This window comes from Pterocles gutturalis, unplaced genomic scaffold (genome assembly GCF_000699245.1).
Source record: "Pterocles gutturalis isolate BGI_N339 unplaced genomic scaffold, ASM69924v1 scaffold29057, whole genome shotgun sequence".
NCBI classification, from domain to species: Eukaryota; Metazoa; Chordata; class Aves; order Pterocliformes; family Pteroclidae; genus Pterocles; species Pterocles gutturalis.
In genome coordinates this window covers 15,586-36,205 of record NW_010109023.1, presented here as the reverse complement: position 1 = coordinate 36,205, position 20,620 = coordinate 15,586, and the positions used below count along the sequence as shown (strand labels likewise).

At 38.6% G+C, this 20,620-nt stretch overlaps 1 protein-coding gene across 1 annotated transcript in view; it reads right to left on the bottom strand.

Annotated features, from left to right (window-relative positions):
* The window catches only part of LOC104461307 (collagen alpha-1(XIX) chain-like), a gene marked incomplete at its 3' end in the record, with an annotated part of 45,566 nt that overhangs the window by 10,553 nt on the left and 14,393 nt on the right, over positions 1 to 20,620 (bottom strand). The window contains exons 4-8 of the mRNA XM_010072844.1: positions 5,084 to 5,207; positions 4,414 to 4,689; positions 2,565 to 2,645; positions 839 to 964; positions 306 to 368 (exon numbers count right to left, since the gene is read on the bottom strand). Of these exons, the coding sequence (XP_010071146.1) occupies positions 306 to 368; positions 839 to 964; positions 2,565 to 2,645; positions 4,414 to 4,689; positions 5,084 to 5,207 (670 nt within the window). The remainder of the gene's footprint in view (positions 1 to 305; positions 369 to 838; positions 965 to 2,564; positions 2,646 to 4,413; positions 4,690 to 5,083; positions 5,208 to 20,620) is intronic.

The following is a 20,620-nucleotide window of genomic DNA, read 5'->3' as shown; positions in this document are numbered from 1 at the left end:
CAGATGACACACACAACTTCTGTTTTTTTGGATAAGAACAGGGAACAGGACATGCTGGCAGGGTTGGGCAGGCACATGCTTCCCAGGCAGATAAACTGCTCCATGGAGTTAATAAGGGGACCCCAAAGCAAGACAGCTATAGGCTGCCTGGCAGGAAGCCCACACACAGAACCGGACACTGAATGAAAGAGCATTTAACCTGTGGACAGGTAGATTCCTTTAATAACAAAATCCATCAGGTTCTACTTAAGAAAGAGAAGCCAAAGGTAAAAATTTGAAAGAGAGAATTCTAACTGTTATTTTACCTTTTCACCTTTAACTCCTTTCTGTCCTGGCAAACCAGCTACGCCTGGCAATCCTGCTTCTCCCTGATTTGAAAAGAAATCAAAAAATCAACAACAGAGCAGATCCAAAATATGTATTTGGTTTGGTTTCTTTGTCTTTATCACAGAAGCGTAACAAAGCAAATGACTCAGAATAAATACGGCGCAACATCCAGGAGAAGGATTAAAAAAAAAATAATAATAATGTGGAAAATAATTTATTCTTCACTAAAAACATTTACACCAAATATAATGTCTAAATATAATTCTAATTTTTACCATGGATTTTTTTTTTGTGTGTATTCAAACAACTAAACTTTACAGACCTCTGCAACTCTAAATTAACTAAATCTAAAACGTACTGTTTCTTAACTGGGAAATACAATGTAAGTACATTACAACACCACAAACCAGTAAGATATGTTTCATAACTACAAAAAAAACCCCATCTTTTTTTTAATACTAGCGGGATTAAACAGCGTGATGTACTTAAAGGCAATAGGAAAACTTCATACTTTATTTGGAAAGCACTGGCATCTCTCTCTAGATTCTTGCGGCATTCCCGGAAGCGTGTATATTTTGCTGGCATGAACAGTCACTGGTGACGAAGTTGTAGCAACTAACCTCTCCTCACGCGGGCACTAAAATAAAAAGATTTTCTGATTTTTGGTCCAATTTGGTTAATAGAAGCAAAAAGCTGTAGTAAAGTCAAGCCTAGACATTGTGATTCTTCTACAGTAAAATAGACACCACTTCAAACTGATCGAACTGTCCCACTTCTTTCTTCCAAAAGAGCCCAGACAGAGAAATGAAGTCTCCCCAAATGAGAAGCAGTTAAGCAGAAAACATCCATGGGAAAAAAAAAAGAGGGTATTTCTCAGCCTCATCCCATCTTTCACCTCCCGCCTCAAAATACAAAACATCAGATTGAGTGCGAGGGAAAATTCTGTCATTCCATTGTAATGGAATACATTGGGCATGCACAGTTTGGAAACAAACAAAAAGCTCTGAAGCCACTATTCACCTGTCTGTAACTCATGAGAGCCGAGCCAACCCGAAGATATACTACAGGACAAGTCAACAGAACCTGATACATTTCAGAAGCTCTCATTTAGATGTAATGAGGTCTCCTGCCCCTCTTCTGTCAAAGATATTCCTACAAGATTTACAGCTTAGTATAGACATTTGCATCCAAGGAAAAATTCGTTCCCTTAAACTACTGAAAATGTAGCCCTTATAACGGGCAAAGAAGCCATGAAAAAATAAATCAGAAAACATAATGCTGGTTTCAAGGTGAAAGTCATCAACAAGTAGTCCACCATTTTTTTACATCTTCAATGTAAGACATACAAACAAAACTGATGGTGCTTTTAGCACCTTAAACAGTAATTCAGCTATGAACAGAGCCTATCCTTGATCTTTTTGGGTTCATATATAATTAGGGTTTGTTTTGTTTTTACTTTTTTTGCTACTGTGTCATAACTGCTAAATAAACTATTTCCATGCACCAAGTGGAACCTACAGAAGAAATATCTTAACATATTATTTTCATGAGTTTTTTTAAATTTTTTTCCAAATGAGCTTGATTCATCAAAACAATCACATCTGCAACTTCAAGCGTTTCTATAGTTCTAGTGTTTTCCAGTTTACACTGATTCTATCAGAACAAAAGGGAAAAGTAAACCCTCTAAACTAAATCAATGTTTTCTCTTATATTAAACAATATACTTATGTCAGCAAGGGTGTTACAAAGAAGAAAGTATTTGCCAATTATGAAACACCCATTCCTCCACTTTAGCACATTGAAATAAAGGAAGCACACTCAACACAGACCAATTTTGCTTCCCTTCCACTGTCATGCAGACTCTTTCATGGCCTTTATCATCTGTAATGCTTCACTAGATACAACTGTTATTGAAATGGCCTCTGTTAGTGGAAGCCATCCTCAGGTCAATGCAATGATTTGTTTCCTACTCCAAGACTTTGAGCTACTAATTAGCTATTAATCAATGCTAAGAAATGCTTAAAAAGCACTAGCAGCACCTAGTGTCTTTTACTGCAGTTCCACTGTGCCATGTAGTTAGGCAGCAAGAAACGATGTATCATGACTCCAGATACAGGATTCATTTTCAGGAGGTAATTAATTGAACACTTCTATTGAAATGTCTTTACAACTCTTTAGTAAGAGACAATGAAGCAATTTCTTTTGTATTACCGTTTGCATTTTAACAGATAACTTACCAGGTCTGCAGATATTTCACAACACGTATCTTCCGCTGCAAGTTTTGGATTACAATAAACTGTTATGCGGTGAAGTTCAATCTAGTAAGCAATACAAAAGAGATTAATATGAGATGTAAAAAAATTATGTGTTACAGCACGAATTTTCTTATCTTGGCATAACAAACTTTCTCTCTGAAACACCGCATATTTCTGAAATGCTGGAAAGAGACAAATTCAAAAAAATTACACATCTCCTCACTTAAGGAACAAATTATGGAATCTATTACTCTGATGTAAATCACAATTTAGATTTCATTTATCCTCATGTAAGCTGCATCCCTCTGTGCTGGTTTTTTTTTTTTTTTTTTGACATAGGCATCTTAGTCCTCTAGACATCCTCTGCAAACCTTATTTTCAGGAATGCAATTTTCTCCTGCAGTGAACTAGAATAAAGGTTTGCTAAGCTCTGTCTCACATACATCTTCTATCACTTTGGACAGACCTTTGCCTGGACCTTGCTACTAAATCACCTGAAGAGAAAAAAAAAATAAAAATCACAAATTCTGTACATAAACCTTCTGTTTCAGAGATTTCAGGTGGATTGGCGAGATGAATAGCATTTAATTCTGACTAATCTTGCCCTTTTGTGCCTTTTTCTGCATCTGTTTTGTATTCTCTCATTCCCTTCCTTGCACCTGGTATGGAGAAGAGTGACTCTTGCTACAAGATCCTCTCCGCTGCCTTCATCAACTTTATGCTCATAACGTTTTCCTGCAAACATGGAAAACCCTGCTGACAACTTCCACTCAGAACGATTCAGCCCATGCCATGCAACCAACACAAGATAAAAGGAATCTGCTCCTTCTGGGTGCTACTTGGAAATGAGGAGAACGTCCATACATTTCAAATAAAGTTGAACTCAGTCTTAGAAAATAAGATGAAGCATGAGCTTGGCCCCATGAAATAAGAACTCTGAGTCCAGGACAAAGTGTTTAGTGCCTCACAGGACTGATTCCTCCCACAATGCTATCTTGCAGTTACCATGTGCTGTTTTCTTCTGGAACTGTACAGTGTACAAAATATAGCTGAAACTTTCAGATGGTCACTACAAACTCCAAGCCAGATGCTTTAAACCCAGTAACTGGATGTCGGTGTACTTAAAACAACCTGACATTTCCTGGAACTTTCCAGTTACTTGCTGTGAGCTCTCTGCACGTGGAACAGAGGAGAGCATCTCTGGGACAGAGCACAGCCCAGAATATTACAGGGCTGCCTTGGGTAATTCTTGCACCAAAGCCTGTGGGAAACACACCTCCAGCCACCTCCTAATCCCTCCCATTCAAGGGAGGGAGTGACAGCAACAAACACTGTGCTCCGATTCTGCATAGCTGAATTACCCTGGAATGGGATACAATCTTGATACAGAGGTAATCCTATTTTTTTTTTTTTTGTTTCCCCTTTACCAAAGGGAGACAAAGTATAACAGATGACTGATACAAACTTACAAGTAAATCTCAAAAATTGAAAGAAAAAAAATTACCACTGGAAGTTATCTCTAAATATAGAAATTGTGTGTCTACGGTAACTACATGGCTCTTACTCCAAAGCAAATATAGAAAAACAGGTTCCTGAAACCAGGACTGAGTTTTTGTAGTTACTTTGGTAACCGAAGATTTGCCTTAGCAGATGCTACAGCACTGAATATTGTTTAGAGAAAAAGACTTAAGGACTTCCAATTAACAATACACACTCAAAATAAATAACCAGTTTTGAACCTTTTATCTACACAATTCTTTAAGATGGTGTTAGCAAAAGCATGGCTAAAACATGATTTCAAGTTATCTGTTTTTCCTTTCACACTACTCACATCTACAGGCTTATCATCTGCAGCGCGCGAAGCAATCAGAGTCCTTCCCTGCAAGCTAATGGCGATTTTTTCATCAGTCTGCTTTCTCTCAATTAAATTACAATCCAAATAGAGGGAAATGATCCCCGACTGCACGCTAATACCAAGTTTATGCCACTGCCGATCAAACAATGGATAAATTTCTCGACTCTTAAAAGTGTAGTGCAGTATATTTCCCTGAGCAGATTTGGTCATATACTCCACAACCTTTTTTGTACCATCCAGAAGGACAGAGATCTGAAAACAAAAGAAAATAAAAGAAGCAGTCACTTAAAAGTTACAAGTATAAGAATTAAACACATGTATAAACTACATATAACAAAAGTACTTTGACTACACAGATTGGGCAAGAATTACGTTATGAAGCATTCTTCTATGTAACTTTGTAAATACATGCCAGCTATAAATCACAATATGCCTTCTTATCCTAGTTTGCAGTCTTTGACTCAATAGATTGTGTTAAATTTCTGTCATTCCTATAATAAATCATCAATTATTTCAGAGCAGTCTGTCTATTCTATATAAATCGGAGCCATATCTATCTAGTGGTGAAACATCCACTAGATTATATTTGTCACATTATATGGGGCAAAAAAGAAACTTAATGAAAAAAAATAAAGACAACTCTAACCTCAGGTGTGTCATACTGATTTAAAACTTGCCATATATACCAACGCTCTTTCTTGGTATTTCGCCGTACACGGAACGTGGCAACTAGAGAGTATTCTTCAGGAAGCCCATTTGGAAATACTTGCCTACAGCAGGAGGGAGGAAAAAAAGATTTTGTGCTATTCTTATACACACAAACACTGCTTAACAGGAATGAACAGAAATAATACCTGGTGAAAACAAGGCGCCAAATGCTCAAACTCACACAAATTCACAGGCTTCAGTGTTCAGCAGTGCCTTTTCTCCAAAGTACAAATCAGTCCATTTGTAAGAATAAATGACCAAAGATTTTGCTAATGCCTTTTTTGTTCTTTTTTAAAATCTGTGATTACTATAAATAGAAGTCTTAAAAGAATTCCTGCCAAGTGAATGCCACATGTAAACCTATTTTAAAATACTCCTTTTCCCAATTTATTGCTTGGAATACTGGAACAAGTTTCCCAGAGGATTTGTGGAATAATCCCCATCTTTGGAGACTTTCAAAACACAGCTGGATGGGGCTCATAATACCTGATCTAACTTACAAGCGGGTCCTGCTTTGAGCAGGGGCTTTGATACAGTGACCTCCACAGGCAATGACTTGGACATCACGAGTAGCAGAACAGCTGGACCTTGGCAGGCGTGAGCAAAAATAAGGAATGCATTTCTGAACAAAGGACTTGCTGTTGTTTGATTTTGTTATTCCTTTCTTACCTAAGATATGTCAATGGCTCTAAAATAAAGTCTGACTTGCCACCTGTATCAGGGAATGCAGTACACCACCACTTCTATGAACTACTTGAAAAGTTAGTACTTTAGAAAAAAAAAAAATGAAATTAGTCTGTAACTCAACTCCACAGACTTTGGTAATCATAAAATATATACTAATTCTGTACTAAACAAATTAGGATGGTGCAATCAACTTTTGCAGCTTCTGCATTTCAAATTATTTGTTTTCTAAGACACAGCTGAGACAAATGAAAACCACAAATGAAAACCACAGATGCAAAGACTACACAACACACGAGGAGCTAAACTGTTAACACTGCTATTTGCTGAAAACTGCCAGGATTGTCCAACTAGCCACACTGCAAAATTCCCTGGATGAGAGCAGAGGAACGAGGGCTGAGGGCCCCACACAGCAGAAAAGTTTCCGTCATTTTTCTTCCCATGATCAGATGAAGTAAGTGTTTTAGTTCTAAAAAACTACAAATGGGATTATAATTACACAGTAGTGTGCTATAAAGATTTTATTAAAAGAACTAAACCCAAAACAAAGCAGAAAAAAAAGAAAACAGGAAAGCACCATCTGACAACATCCCCACAAACCTCCTGGAAATCCACTTGTTAACTTACGATGTCAGGAAAAAACGCCTTCTGTGTAGAGAAGCCTGCTCTAAATCCTGCCAAAGAACTTCCTTATGGACTAACACCTATTTAAGTCCCTTATGTGGGAATTACACTTCTTTGGCTTATTTCCCACAGCTGATTCCTGTTTTATCCCAGGACCAAATTGGCTGCTCTCCCACATTGTTAGTGGACCCGTAAGCTCTGTTGTACAGCTATAAATACTTCTATGTCAAAAGGCACGGCAGAAGTGAATAAGCTTTGCAGGACTTTAGACCTAGATTTCATACAACTCTGTATTTTAATTATAGCATAAAGAATATATTTGTGATTTATAAAGAAAATACTTTCATTGGGCATCAGTAATATATGAGTGTGCCTCTGCAGAACAGGAAACTCTCTGGACATGGGATGAGCCCTGTGGATTACAGCACCCCAGGTAAGCTGAGGACATGGCATGTCAGGTTTACAGCTGTAACCCAGACATAACATCTGGCTGTGGGTGCAGCTGATTAGCTCTCCAAAATCAATTCACATTCCTAAGTTCCATATTAGGAGACACGGAAGAGTTTACATTAATGGGCAAAGGGCAGACAGCTGTGGAAGGAAGGGAAATGATCAGAAGTCATCATCAAGTGAAAGGAGGGGAAACCATGATTGGTATGAAAAGTCTGCAAAACAAATGGAAGTAGTTTCTGGACATGGCAGGTATTCTAATAAATTTGAAGCACTTTTCCTCCCACCCCTCCCCTTCTCCACCATCATTGCTTGTTACTGTAAGCCTCCCAGACACTTTAAGAGCTATCTAAATGAAATACAGTATTAGTCTTTTAAAATTTTAAGTTTCTTTCAGAATTTTCTCAAAAAAAAAAAAAATTGGTTGTGTCTGAGTGCACGTTATAAAATTATCTTCCTTATCCGTTTATTAAACCATTTGGGAAACAGGACAAGAGTTAAGGTATGGGCAAGCATTCTGAAAAAGGGCAGGAGTTGTTCACTGTAGCTTCTCTTACCTCTGAACTGACAGAGAAAACTGTATTGAGAGAAAGGAGAAAAGAATACAGGGTCAAATTAACTCCCAAGTACTTTACACTGATTTCAGTGAAATCAACTAAAGAGGTAAGAATTAAGTAGAATTAGACCAAGGACAAATCCAGTTAGATTCACTAAATAATTCAGGTAGAAAGGTACCTCTGGAGGCCAGTGGATCTAACCCCATGCTCAGAGCTGGGCCAACCTGAAAATTAGCTGGACAGGACTTACAGCAACCTGATATGAGTTTTGAAATTCTCCAAGAACTGAGATTATTCCACAACCCACTGGGAAACTTCTTCCAGTGTTTGGCCAACAAACAGCACAAATTTGGTATACAAATACTGCATACCAAAGACATAGCGTAACAGAAGCCATGCCTTTATTCTGAGAAGAGTTCTCATTCTGTCACTTAGACCTTTTGGTCACCATATATAACAGATGCTTTAAAATATGCACTTAACACTCAACCCCTTCCAGACAGATGGAGAATGCTAAAAGGAAGAAAAAAAAGGGATAAAATACTCAGAAAACTACCTTACTACTATACACAATTTCCACTACGCTCTTGCTCCCTGAATGGCTTCAAGTGAACGTAACAGAATAATAAGCATGCGTTTAGCACTGAAGTGACTTAGGCACAGATGATCAGTAAGATACTGTACCGAATAAGTATGGCTACCATCTACTCTGTAATGCTCAGTTATTAACTGCTCAGAAATAGGCAAAAAATACCATATATATAATAATAAATATATAATGGCATTTGATGGGGGGGAAAAAAAAAGCCAAAACAGAAATGTGAACTTAAAACCTCATAACAAAGCACGAGAAAAGCCAAAACAAAATTTTGCAGAATACTGAATCTGAAATTCAGAAGTTCTTTGAATGTTTAATACACTATTTTATTTGGTCACATCTACCAATATTTACAAACTAATTAAAAAACTAATGAAATATTATGTGCAAGGTGAAAACACTAAAGAAGGTCTTTAAACATTAATGAAAAATACAAAAGCAAGTTGTTCCACATGCCCACAGCTCAACAAGTACTTCCTCACAAAGTATTTATCCTTTCCATGTGGCACAGCAAAAGAACAATAGGAAAAGGAGAGAGAATAAGGGTGAAGGAAATCCCTACCAAGCTCACCTCAAAGTCTGCAGATGTAAAGCACAAATACAGAGAATATTAACTTAGGGTAGTACATATGGTGCCTAAGCCAAAAGCAGTAGGAGAGATGACAGGTCTTGAGAAAGCCGTAACGTTACAGAAATATTAGGAATTAAGAAGTGTGCAAATCCATGAAGATGACAAAAAAGAACTTGCAAGTTAAAAAAGACCAGCAAATTAGGGCATCCTCGGCAACCAAGGGATGCTTATGGTTTTTTGGGGGCAAAAGTGTCTGAATAAAAATATAAAATCAGACTTGAGAGCAAAAACATGAATCCAAGATTTTCTTCTCCCAGGAAATATCCTTAACAGTGGGACAACAGACAAATTCTCCCATTCCTGTTGAGCTTCCTTAGCTTAGGACAACCACACCAGGCATCCTTCCTGGATGACAGCTCTAACCTTTAAGACTATTGAAAAGGCCCTCTCTCGCTCTTCTGCACTGGAAGAGCTCATGACTCCTGTGGTTTGTGTTGAATTCAATGTTACTCAAGCTTAATGTGTGCAATTTAAACACAGTCAGTGGCTTAGGCACCTCTGGGGACATAGGCAGACACGTGTAGCGGTGCCTGAACTCTTTGAGTCACAATGAAACCTGGGTGGGAGTTACATGCCTGGCTGCTTAAGTCATGGTGCTTCTGAGCTTCCCGGGAACTTATGCCCAGACACCAGTGGAAATCTGTTGTCCAAAATGATTCATTTTAGGTGCCACCAGGGGTTAGGTGGTGCTTGAGAATAGGCAATTTGAACCATACTCCTAGACTCAGGCATGGAAAGTCTGACTAGGTTATATTTTAGGTGGAATTTACACAGTTTGATTTTCTCCCTCTGCCCGTATTGTCAGTAGTATATAATAAAAATATGAAAAGTTGATGAATGGAGCACTGTGTTCTCAAAGCAAAGCAAACCCTTGGTGGAAACTGCTGAAAACAATAGCAGGAATTGAAGCACACGGACTGAACGCACAGACTTGAATTTACACCACCCTGGCCTGCTGGATTGGGGCGTACTGTAAATTACAGAGGCGCCAGCTGGCAGATTGAGAAGACCAGAGATAACAAGCAGGAAAATCCCTAACAACACAAGGTTTTAGGTTGTACATATATGTGTTACAAATCCAGACATTCAGGTATCTCAATGTTCCACAGGTTGGAGCATCAGCCAGATGCATCCGGAACATTAACACACTGACACTCCTGCAACAACTACGTGCCACTCTGTCAAAGCATATTTATAATTAGAGCTGCAAAGGCGTTTGTTGCATTCTCCTCTTTTTTTTTTTTTTTTTTTTTTTTTTTTTTTTTTTTTTTTTACTGGATTAAAAGTAGCCATAATTTTTCCTAAAAACAGGTGCTGTGGCCCAAATACAGCACAGACTGTATATTATGAGGTTACTAGAAAAGCAGTTACAAGAATTTTCCATGAAATTTACAACCGTATTTGTACATACCTTTCACTGTTCATAATGATCAAGTATAGACTGATTTTTGGCAAAATATTTGCTTACCCATTTGTTTCCTCAAAAGTTCTGAAAATTGTTGAAATGCAGATACCAGCTAGTTCTCCTAGTGCTACCATGCTAAAAGTAGTAATTATGAATGAATTAACTGTGTATTCACTGTGCTATAAACAGTTTTAGTTCTATCTTTGTAAAGCAGCATTGAGTTACCCATATCAAATTTAGTAAGGCAATCCTTTATTTACCTTTTGTTTTTATTTTTAAAAAAGCACTAATGGAAAAGAAGCATCTATTTTTAAATCTTATGAACTCTAATTGTTACATATCGAATGAGAATACACTACAGTATAAGATAAACTTCCGTATTTACAAGTATCAATGAAGCCTCCAGCTTGCTGAATATCTTCCAAGAAGAGAAATAGGAGCCAACTTACATTTCCTGAGAGTGAAGTGAGAGATGTTTAGAGTTTACAGCAAGACATATCTTTTCCAGCTGACATATACCATTACCTGGTATATGTCACTAGTAACATGACAATGTTACAATAATTTGGTGATCAGAGCTCAAGGAGTTAGCTTAAACAAATTTCCTATGGTGGGTAATGATTTATTTAGCATCACATTGATGGAGACACTGAAATCTTAACCTTTTCATGTTTGTAAGGGATTTAAAATAAGATCCATTATGAATAAAAAAAGTAAAGCTCAGGTGACCAAACACCAAAAAAATCTCAATATTATTCTCAATATTTCTACAAATTATTATATTTTTGATTTTCAGTTTTTGCCTAATTTGACTGGTACGATGGGAGAATGACTGACTAAAACAATTTTGCAATCTCTGCCTAGAAAGGGTATTTCAAATTCTTTTCAAAGAAAAGTTAAGAACAGCTGTTTGTTACCCAGAATAAGAAATAATTTCCTTCCCATCCATCTTCCTCAAATCACATTAAGATGCACTATACAGTTTTATGTTACATTAGGCCTCAAGTTGTTTTCGTATGACACATTATATGATGCAACTCAAGGGAAACTATTCAGACAGCTTAAGAGTTATTAATTACTTAGGGAGAGCTCAACTCACTCAGAGAATGTACTGCTGAAAGCAAAGCTGCAAACTAATTTAACACTGAGAAAAGAGATTTACCTAATATTTCATATGCTTCAGCATGCCCCTGCTTTCATTTACTGAACACTGGCTGTCACTTTTAACACACAGGTGGCTTGGAAACTTCTTTTTTTTTTGTGAAAGTCAATGTTATTGATACCAAACTTTTAAACAGCGTTAAAAAAAAAATGGTTTGAAAAAGAAATAGAAATACTGAAACTGTTATGCCTGCTCACAATACTTTCACCCTATGGTTTCCAGCAGTATTCTGTATCCTTATTTACAGGAATTATTGTTGAAGTCATGGCCCTAATGAAGTCAAAGGCCAGTCTTCTATTGATTTTAAAGATGTAAGGCTATAGAACTATATCTGCTTTCAAGTTTGACTGTTTCCTGCACATTTTAACTATTCTGAAAAGAAAAAAAAATTAGTCAGCAGCAATAAGAACAACAGAGATAAAAGGTAGTCACATGTAATAAAGGACATTGGAAATGCATCAATTTTTTTTTTCTCATCTTCCTAAGCAGAATCCTGCAACCTCATAAAGTTTTGAGAAAATTCAGGTCAACATTTAGGCTTTTGGGGTCTTACCTTCTGGACTTCCAGCACTTCTGATACAGGTGACCAGCAGGTCGAGGGAGGTGATTCTCCCTCTCTACTCTGCTCTGGTGAGACCCCCCCTGGAGTACTGCACCCAGCTCTGGAGTCCTCAGCACAGGAAGGACACAGACCTGCTGGAGCAAGTCCAGAGGAGGGCCTCAAAAATCATCAGAGGACTGGAGCACCCCCATATGAGGAGAGGTTGAGAGAGTTGGGGTTGTTCAGCTTAGAGAAGAAAAATCTCTGGGGAGACCTTAGAGCAGCCTTCCAGTATTTAAAAGGGGGTACAGGAGAGATGGGGAGGGACTCTGTATCAGGGGGTGTAGTGAGAGGACGAGGGATAACAGTTTTAAGCTGAAAGAGGGCACATTTAGACATAATATTAGGAAGAAATTTTTCACTGTGGGGGTGGTGAGGCGGTGGCCCAGGGGGCCCAGAGAAGCTGTGGATGCCCCATCCCTGGAGGGGTTCAAGGCCAGGCTGGATGAGGCTTTGAGCAACCTGGGCTAGTGGGAGGTGTCCCTGCCCATGGCAGGGGGGGGGAATGGATGATCTTTAAGGTCCTTTCCAACCCAAACCATTCTATGATTAATGGCAGAATCTGGAGAAGTGTGATGATCTGTTCATTTCTTCAATGATTTTGTGATTGCCTCCTAAGATACAATATTTGTTCAAAACTTAAAGCTAAGGCTTGCTTGAAAGAATATCAGTGATTTAAGTTTTCCTCAAGTCATTTAAGAATTGTGCCAAGCTTTTTGACATTTTTACATAGTCTCTCAAGGACGTTTTGCTGTGCTTTATGTCCTAAAATCTGATTGTGGCACCCTTTTTTTCAAGAGTAGCAACCATCAAAAGAAGAGAATGTGAACTTAAATACTGTTAAAGGAACTCTACATACTTCTTCTAACATCTACCTATGTTTTTATTTAGACATTTTATGAGCAGCTCTATAACTCATGTGGTCCTTCAATTTTGCTCCCAGAAATGGAACAAAGACAACAGACCTAGTTATTAGTCTATTATTTAGCAGTCTCTGAAGTCAATGAGATATTAAATTATGTTAAATATGATTATCTACAGTGCAGTAGAGTTTTCCAGCTGTGCAAGAAAACCTCTGAAGATGTTAGAAAAAATAATTACAGTAACCTCTGAAAGTCAACTGGCAGGGAAAATTGCTCTGCATGCATTTTTACAGGCTTTCTATCCTGAAGAAAGATCTGTGGTACAGTGTTAATTACTTGTACATCTTGGTGGTTGCTGTTGTCTGGAAAAACAAAGAAAGTGCAGACTACAATAGATTATTTCTCTGTAGGAGGCCATGATCATTTCAGTCAGAAGACTGATGCCTTTCATACTTTGGAAAGGAGAGAGGAAATCAGCAATGATGTTTCTTTTTTCTTAGCCTATATATCCATATAATCTTCTCTAGAGGAGGAAGAAATCATAGAATCACAGAACGGTTTGGGTTGGAAGGGACATTAAAGATCATCGAGTCCCAACCCCCTGCCATGGGCAGGGACACCTCCCACCAGCCCAGGTTGCCCAAAGCCTCATCCAGCCTGGCCTTGAACCCCTCCAGGGATGGGGCATCCACAGCTGCTCTGGGCAACCTGGGCCACTGCCTCACCACACTCACAGGAAAAAACTTCCTCCTAATATCTCATCTAAATCTGCCCTCTTTCACTTTATAACTGTTACCCCTCACCCTGTCACTAAACTCCCTGGTACAGAGTCCCTCCCCATCTCTCCTGTAGCCCCTTCAGGTACTGGAAGCTGCTATAAGGTCTCCCCGGCGCCTTCTCTTCTCCAGGCTGAACAACCCCAACTCTCTCAGCCTGTCCTCACAGGGGGGATGCTCCAGCCCTCTGACCATCTTTGTGGCTCTCCTCTGGGCTTGCTCCAACAGGTCCACATCCTTCCTCTGTAGAAGACCCCAGAGCTGGATGCAGTACCCCAAGTAGGGTCTGACAAGGTTGTCCCAGCCAATTTATCAGCACTGCACAGACATTTGTACAGGCATCTAGAGACTTTATCTGATTCTAGGAACAAAATGGTCTTTTTAAGTTTGGTACACAGGAGGGCTAGTCAGCTCCAGCAGAGCTGCATGCTGAGAGACCCACACCCTCCTGCTTCTCACACTGGTCTTGCGAGAGCTACCTTGTGTATATCTGCATGATGTCATGACATGCAATCTAAACATACTGTTTCCTTAGAACCCTCAGTTCCTTCCTGTTTAGTCTCCCCCCATTCCAGATTCTTAGTAGCTTTTTGCAGTAAGTCAATGGAACAAGCACTAGCAAAGCTAACTGTTGGTTACACTTGCAATAGGCTCTCCCCTTCCTTCCCTGGTTTGTCCTGCCAGGTCCTAGACAACCGTGGCTGACAGTAAAAGGCAAACCATCTCACAGGCCAGCATCCCTTTTATGAAAATGCTGAGTGCTCACAGTGAGCCTAATAGCATGGCTGGCAGTGGAAAGGGAGAGCCAGGAGGACTGCTGTACGGAGTGCAGCTGAACCAAACTAAGGGATGCTTTTTTCCCCCTAACCTCCTCAAATAATTGCTTGGATAACTGGTCTTCTCCTCTTCAGCATGCAGAACTGCCTACCAATGAATTCATTCCAGGCTGAAGTCACAAGCTGGCCATGCTAAGAAGTGCTTTAGAAAAAAACAGGCACAGGCAACACTGAAGGTACTGGAGCCTACAACACCGCTACGGGTGAACAGAGCTACACATCTCCGTTCCAGCTGATCTCCCCAAAAAAAGAAGGTATAAGAGGTGAAGATTAAGTTACCAACAGAAGAGACCGAAGTAGGAAAGAAGGTTAATGATACCAGACACCAGGTCTGACCCGAAATAAGTAGCTCTGTCAGCTGCAAGAGTGAAGCTACACACAGAGAACATGCTTTTGCTTTAACACCCCCTACACACAGCATGACTAGTCTATGAATATTTAATCCTGGTGATCTGCTTACAATTTGAAGGATAATTAGACAAATAATGTGTTCTTTTACAGTTTGTAAAAACTGTCAACGTTCATGGATTCTAAGTGAATGAATATGGAAAATAAAAGAGTAAAATTAATTTGCATCACATAGAAAGACTTAATAGCATTTGCAGAAACTGGAAATTATTACTTTTCTCAAGTCTCAGGACTTAGAAATCAGTTGTCTAATTGCAGTCAAGTAAAAAATAAATGAGTATATACAGCTTAGCCTGCATCTCTCACACTTCCTGTAACAATGAGATTTTTGGTAAGTTACAGATTAAATAGAGTTAAAATATATCAAGATAAAAAAATATCAACATTGCATTGCTATCTGCTGAATCACAACTATGTTTAACAGGATGCGCCAAGGACCTGTGACTTGCTAACACTTCTTCTCCAACCTAGCTGGGAAACAGCCAGGTATTCCCTTAAAAGGGCTAGGAGAGAAACAAAAAAGGCTTGTAAAGAGAGATGGGATCTTGTGCTAGGCCCAAGACAGAAGTGTTGAAAGGAGGCTTCAACCTTTGAACAAGTCAATAAACATTTTACTTAGATTTTTCGTAAGCTTCATGTCAAAAGAACCCATCAAATCCAACTTGAAAGAACACTGGATATTATCAAGAGCCCTTCTCAGGCTGGGCAAACAGGCCAGATGCCTTATATCCAAGGAAAGAAGCTTGAGACTATGCTGGGAATTCACCAACTTTTCTCAAAACAGAAAAGGTTCCACATTACAAAAACTTTGCATTAAAAAGGTGCATGCTTATCCATTAAACAATAAACTTAATTTGAGGTTGAATCATCTACATAAGTTCTACATGAAAGTAACAGAACTAGAATGAACAATAATCTTATTTGTCAATAGTAAGGCTGAGATTGAAATCTTTACTACTGATGAAAATTCTAGGAACATCATATTACCTACTACAACCCTCAGGCTAGTAGATGAAGTGTGGAAGAGTTATGACAGTGAAGAAAATATCACTAATATCACCAATATTTTGCCTTGCATTAAATTGTAACATTTAAGCATGTAATAAGATGCAAGAAATATTTTGGAAGTTTTAAAAAGGAAATACTTTGTTCTCTCACCATCCTATGGCAAAAGCAGCATTTCGGTGAATTCACTCTCACCCTGTAAATTACTCAGTTGACGGTGGAATTAAGTACCAGACATTGCAGGAGTCTATATTCTTAAGGAAGAAAATCCACTAACAGTACAGTTTATAACAGAATCCCAGAATGGCTGAGGTTGGACGGGACCTCTGAAGGTCATCTGGTCCAACTCCCCTGCTCAGGCAGGGCCACCGAGAGCTAGGTATATAGGAGTACATATTTACTTGTGCTATCAGAACAAAATCAATCCAACATAAGCTGACAGAACATCTAATTGCAATAACAAGAGTTAAGATGCTGTAAAATACGTAATCTTAGGTATAATATAGATTCACATTAGCAGCGCTAACTGGTCCTTAAGGGGGGCAGTGAAGCAAGGCTGTGTTATAACTCTTCAAGCTTTCAAGAACTCCAACCAGTTTATGAGTCATGACTTTTCCTTTCCGTTAAATCATATCAGCTATCTTGAATCACAAAGTGGTTTTTTTAGTGCTCCTAACACTCTCACAACAAACTAATCTTAGGCTTCTGTAATTTCCTGGTAGCACAGCCTATCTGTTTCCGCATACTAACAGTAATACAATCATTTATGAGTTCTGAAATTTAAAGAAAGTCTTGTGGAAAGGAAAGTAACCTATAAAAAATTAAAAAAAATATTTCCAAGTCTCTTGTCCTTTTTCAATAAACCCAGACATCTGATGGCATTTCTTGCATCTAACATTTTCAGACATTAAAGTCACACACAGTTTCATTACTGAACTACTGCTACAACTTATCTTCTATGTCTGGTCCTGTTGTGGTACATTTTCTCACAATGTCTCTGTCCACATGATTATTCTTACAAGGTACTGTCTGTATCACATATTGTCCACAGTCCATATAGGAATGAAACATCCTAAATTAAACTTACTCAATTGTCAGTGACTTAATTTCACAGGAGATATTAAAAAAAAAAAAAAACAACAACAACCCACAACCTACTGCACTAGGAAACACCTTGTTTCCAAATAACACCTTTACCTACAGTATCAGTGAGCACTGTCTACTAACCCTGTACAAGTCATCTCTAGATGTCAATCCTGAGCAACAGAAACAATTGAATGCTGCAGTTGCAAGTGCTGTACTTCAAAGTAAGCACATCCAGCACGGAGGGTCTTGAGCACAAGAACTGGACCTGGAAGGGCACTTCCTCCTCCCAAGTCTTGTCAAACAGCTCCTGTTATTGTATGTGCTCCTGGCAAATAGTATTCTACTTTTTGTTTGGTTTCATAGATTAATTTAAATTGGCAGTCATCTAGATTCTGAAGTGCTCATTTATAGACCGATCCAGTAAGATGAAAAAAAGGTGAGTGGAGTCATAGCACCTTGATGATGCTATCTGTGCGGTTACTTCTCAGAAGTGGTCCAGAGCAAACCTTGTGTTCAACAGCATTTGAGTAACCAACACTGCTCACCATAAATTATAAACATACACATTTCCTACTAAACTCTCAGCCTTCACAGAGAAAACTGCGTAAAAGAGATAAATCAAAGCTTATCAAGGACTTCCCCATCAACATTGCTATTATGGGCACAGGAATAAGCAGCCACATAATCCCTAAAATAAGATACATGCATTTTCATATGACATTGAAAGCCTAATGCCCTATTAGGAACTATCAGCAAGTTATTCAAGGCCTGTATTGTCATGCTCAATCCCCAAGTATCTTTTTAGGATTTTTTTTAAAAACAGAATTCTGAGATTCTGCAACCAGCCACACTGACTAAATAAAAAAACCCAGCGTGATCTCTCGTACATGGTTCTGTTCATACACTGACATCTGTACATCAGCACTTAGTTTCTATAGATTACAGACTGTTCTTCATGCTGAAGTTTATTAAGTCATTCCAAGTTTTGAAATGAGTTTGTGACATGACAATTTTTCACTGGAGACAAGGCTGCAAACGGCAAACTTGGTACACGTATGACTCAAACCAAGTTGATAGCCAGGTCTCTAAGTGAAAAAATCCAGATAGATAAAAAAACCTAAAAATTCAGAGGCAAGGTGGGGGAAAGAAATCATATTTCCATGACATCCTTGAACAGCAAAGCCACATTGTAGACACGGATGTATCAGCACAAACATCTTCTCGTAGGTACAGCTTTAGTTAAGAGGAGGAATGTCTGACAGCATAGCTAATGCAAACTACATTGCACAAAGTGTTAAATCACCAAAGTCAGAAAAAAAAAAACAACCCAGATTTCTTACAGGTTTGTTTTTGTTGGTTTTTTTTTTCCCAGTCTGCTGATAAATGACTTCTGAAGCACATGGAATCACTGCTTCAGCTGGAGAAATTATATGCATTTTATAAAGACACTTGAATCCTCTCAGCCCACTCAGCCAAACTGGTGAATTATCTTTCAGTCTCTATTTTTATGCTACAACATATGGGGGCTACAGTCTATCCTCAGCTGTATGCATTACAGCCAGTACATTTCACCAAATTCTGTGCAGTTGCATATATATCTTGTACTCACTTTTGGGGAACTCTGTGTTTCAAAAAAGATGGCTGAGGAAAACCAAGACAACATTACGAAGATTTTTAAAATCACCATGTTGTGCAGGGAGTAGGAGACATCTAAACTCTCATTAAAGTTCCCCACACTACAGCATCCCTTAAGGCTCTTTTCGGCTAACATACTGGGAAATTGAACAACCTATGACAGAATTTGCGTCTCATGTTCTGAGCAAGGGACATAGGGAAGCGGCTAGGTAAATCGCTTGTGCTGACACTAGAAATCTAATAAAACAGTAAGCTTGTCTAGCAGTTCCAGTCTCTATGACAGTTTTAAGGTTTGCTGTCTTATCCAATAAGAAATAGTTTTGGCATCCACATCAGATGAAAATTAAAAGGAATTCTATAAAGGAGTATATAGAAAAAGTGAAATTGCTTAGATACTGCAGATGCCCTTGTTTTCATCTGAACATCAGAACTGTTTTTCACAGGGCAGGTTAAACAACTCCACTGAAGGTGCAATTTCAGTGTATGCTTACGCTAACAGCAGGCTGTTCCCTGCCCCAGCAGGGAGTTCCTCCTCCTTCCCTGCTGCGATTGCTGGAGATCACACAGCTAAGGGGATCAGCCGCTGGCCTCGCTGACCAGAGAGGCTGATGCTGATGCAGAGGAAGTAAGATGAGGCTGAGAGCTGGAGAGGAGTGCTGTGAAGGTGAACTCCTAATTTTATCTTCTTCCAAATAACAATCTTGGCTGGATAGACTTCTCATTTAAAACAAAGGCAGCAGGAAAAAAATAACACTAGCCTGAACCAAAATACATGTTTTTTAAATTAAGGAGAGCTTTTTAAGGAAAGTAAACTATGTTTACTACTTGTTCTCCCAGTGCTTCTGTGATTTGCTTATTGCCTTCCTTAAGTTTCATCCTGAACTGTGAGGCACACACCAACACTGCTGGTTTCCCGCACACTCTTGTTGTGGACCAGTGCCCTTGAAGTACACATCTCCCAAGAGCTCCTTCCCTTCATCTGCAAGTGCTTTATAGCAAGAACAACATTGCTGGGGGAAAAAAGAAAAGAAACAGTTTGCTTCGCCCAACATTGTCTTACCAATTTAACTGGTGTGACACTGCCATGTTAAGTGCTCTGCTGTCTGAGGAACACACCAGAGATCAAAGAATTTAGATCTGCTACAGTCAGTGGCATAATTAAAATGGTTTTTCTGCTCTGTTCCCTCACAGTCTGCTTTCTATGCAAGTATTTTTATATATCTATTCTTCCCCTCTGACACCTATCTGTTGTTACTTTTGCTTTCCCAACTCTTTCCACACAGTAAATTGCATGTTAAATAAGATGATCCAAGCCCAAAATGGCAATTAAAATAACTTAATGTCTGTATTTATAAAAATATCTTGGCATATTTCTTGTAAATTGTCAGCTAGAAACAAGCCCAAATATGCAGAAAGAGACATTCACACGTTTTCATTCCTTAAAGAAGCATTGTCCTATCATTTTTCACAGTAAGAGGCCCTGGTTTTCTTCTTAGTTATGGAATAATTAGTATTTACATGGTAGGTAAAGCTCCAATTTGTTCTTTCAACAGGAATCCCTGTATTATCCTTATTTTTAATTTATAAAACACAGTGAGTTTTCAATTTTCTGGAAATAAACTATACAATTTCAGTACCTTTCAACCAGAATTGGAAAAAATATTGTATCTCTGCAGCTTCTGATCCGCTACTTTAAAAGACCTGAAGAAAGCATCAGGATTTGTACTAAATTCAGGCCTCTACACTCAGGAAGCAAATTCCAGAGACAAGGCCCTTTTCTTGAAAATACTCCGCAACCAAAATACCAGATATTGCAGTCTCAGCATTGGTGGCTGCAACAGCTCAAATGACCACGAATCAATATGCGATATAGGAGGGGAGAGGTGGTTTCTTACATACCTATCTATTACTTCAATAGACCAAAGGCTAGTAGGACTCTGTGTAAGCACAGATAAAAGCTGGTTAACATAACTAACTACTGCCACCAAACAGGGATGCCCCTTCATTGCCATTTTCAGTAGGTGTCTTTAAAGTTTTCGATAAATTTTTTGTAAACTGGTGAAATTCCTATCTATCCATTCTATGTTGTATTTAAGGAATAGTTATATGACTTCTTAACATATATCTTAATATTTTTCAAGATAACTGCTGAAC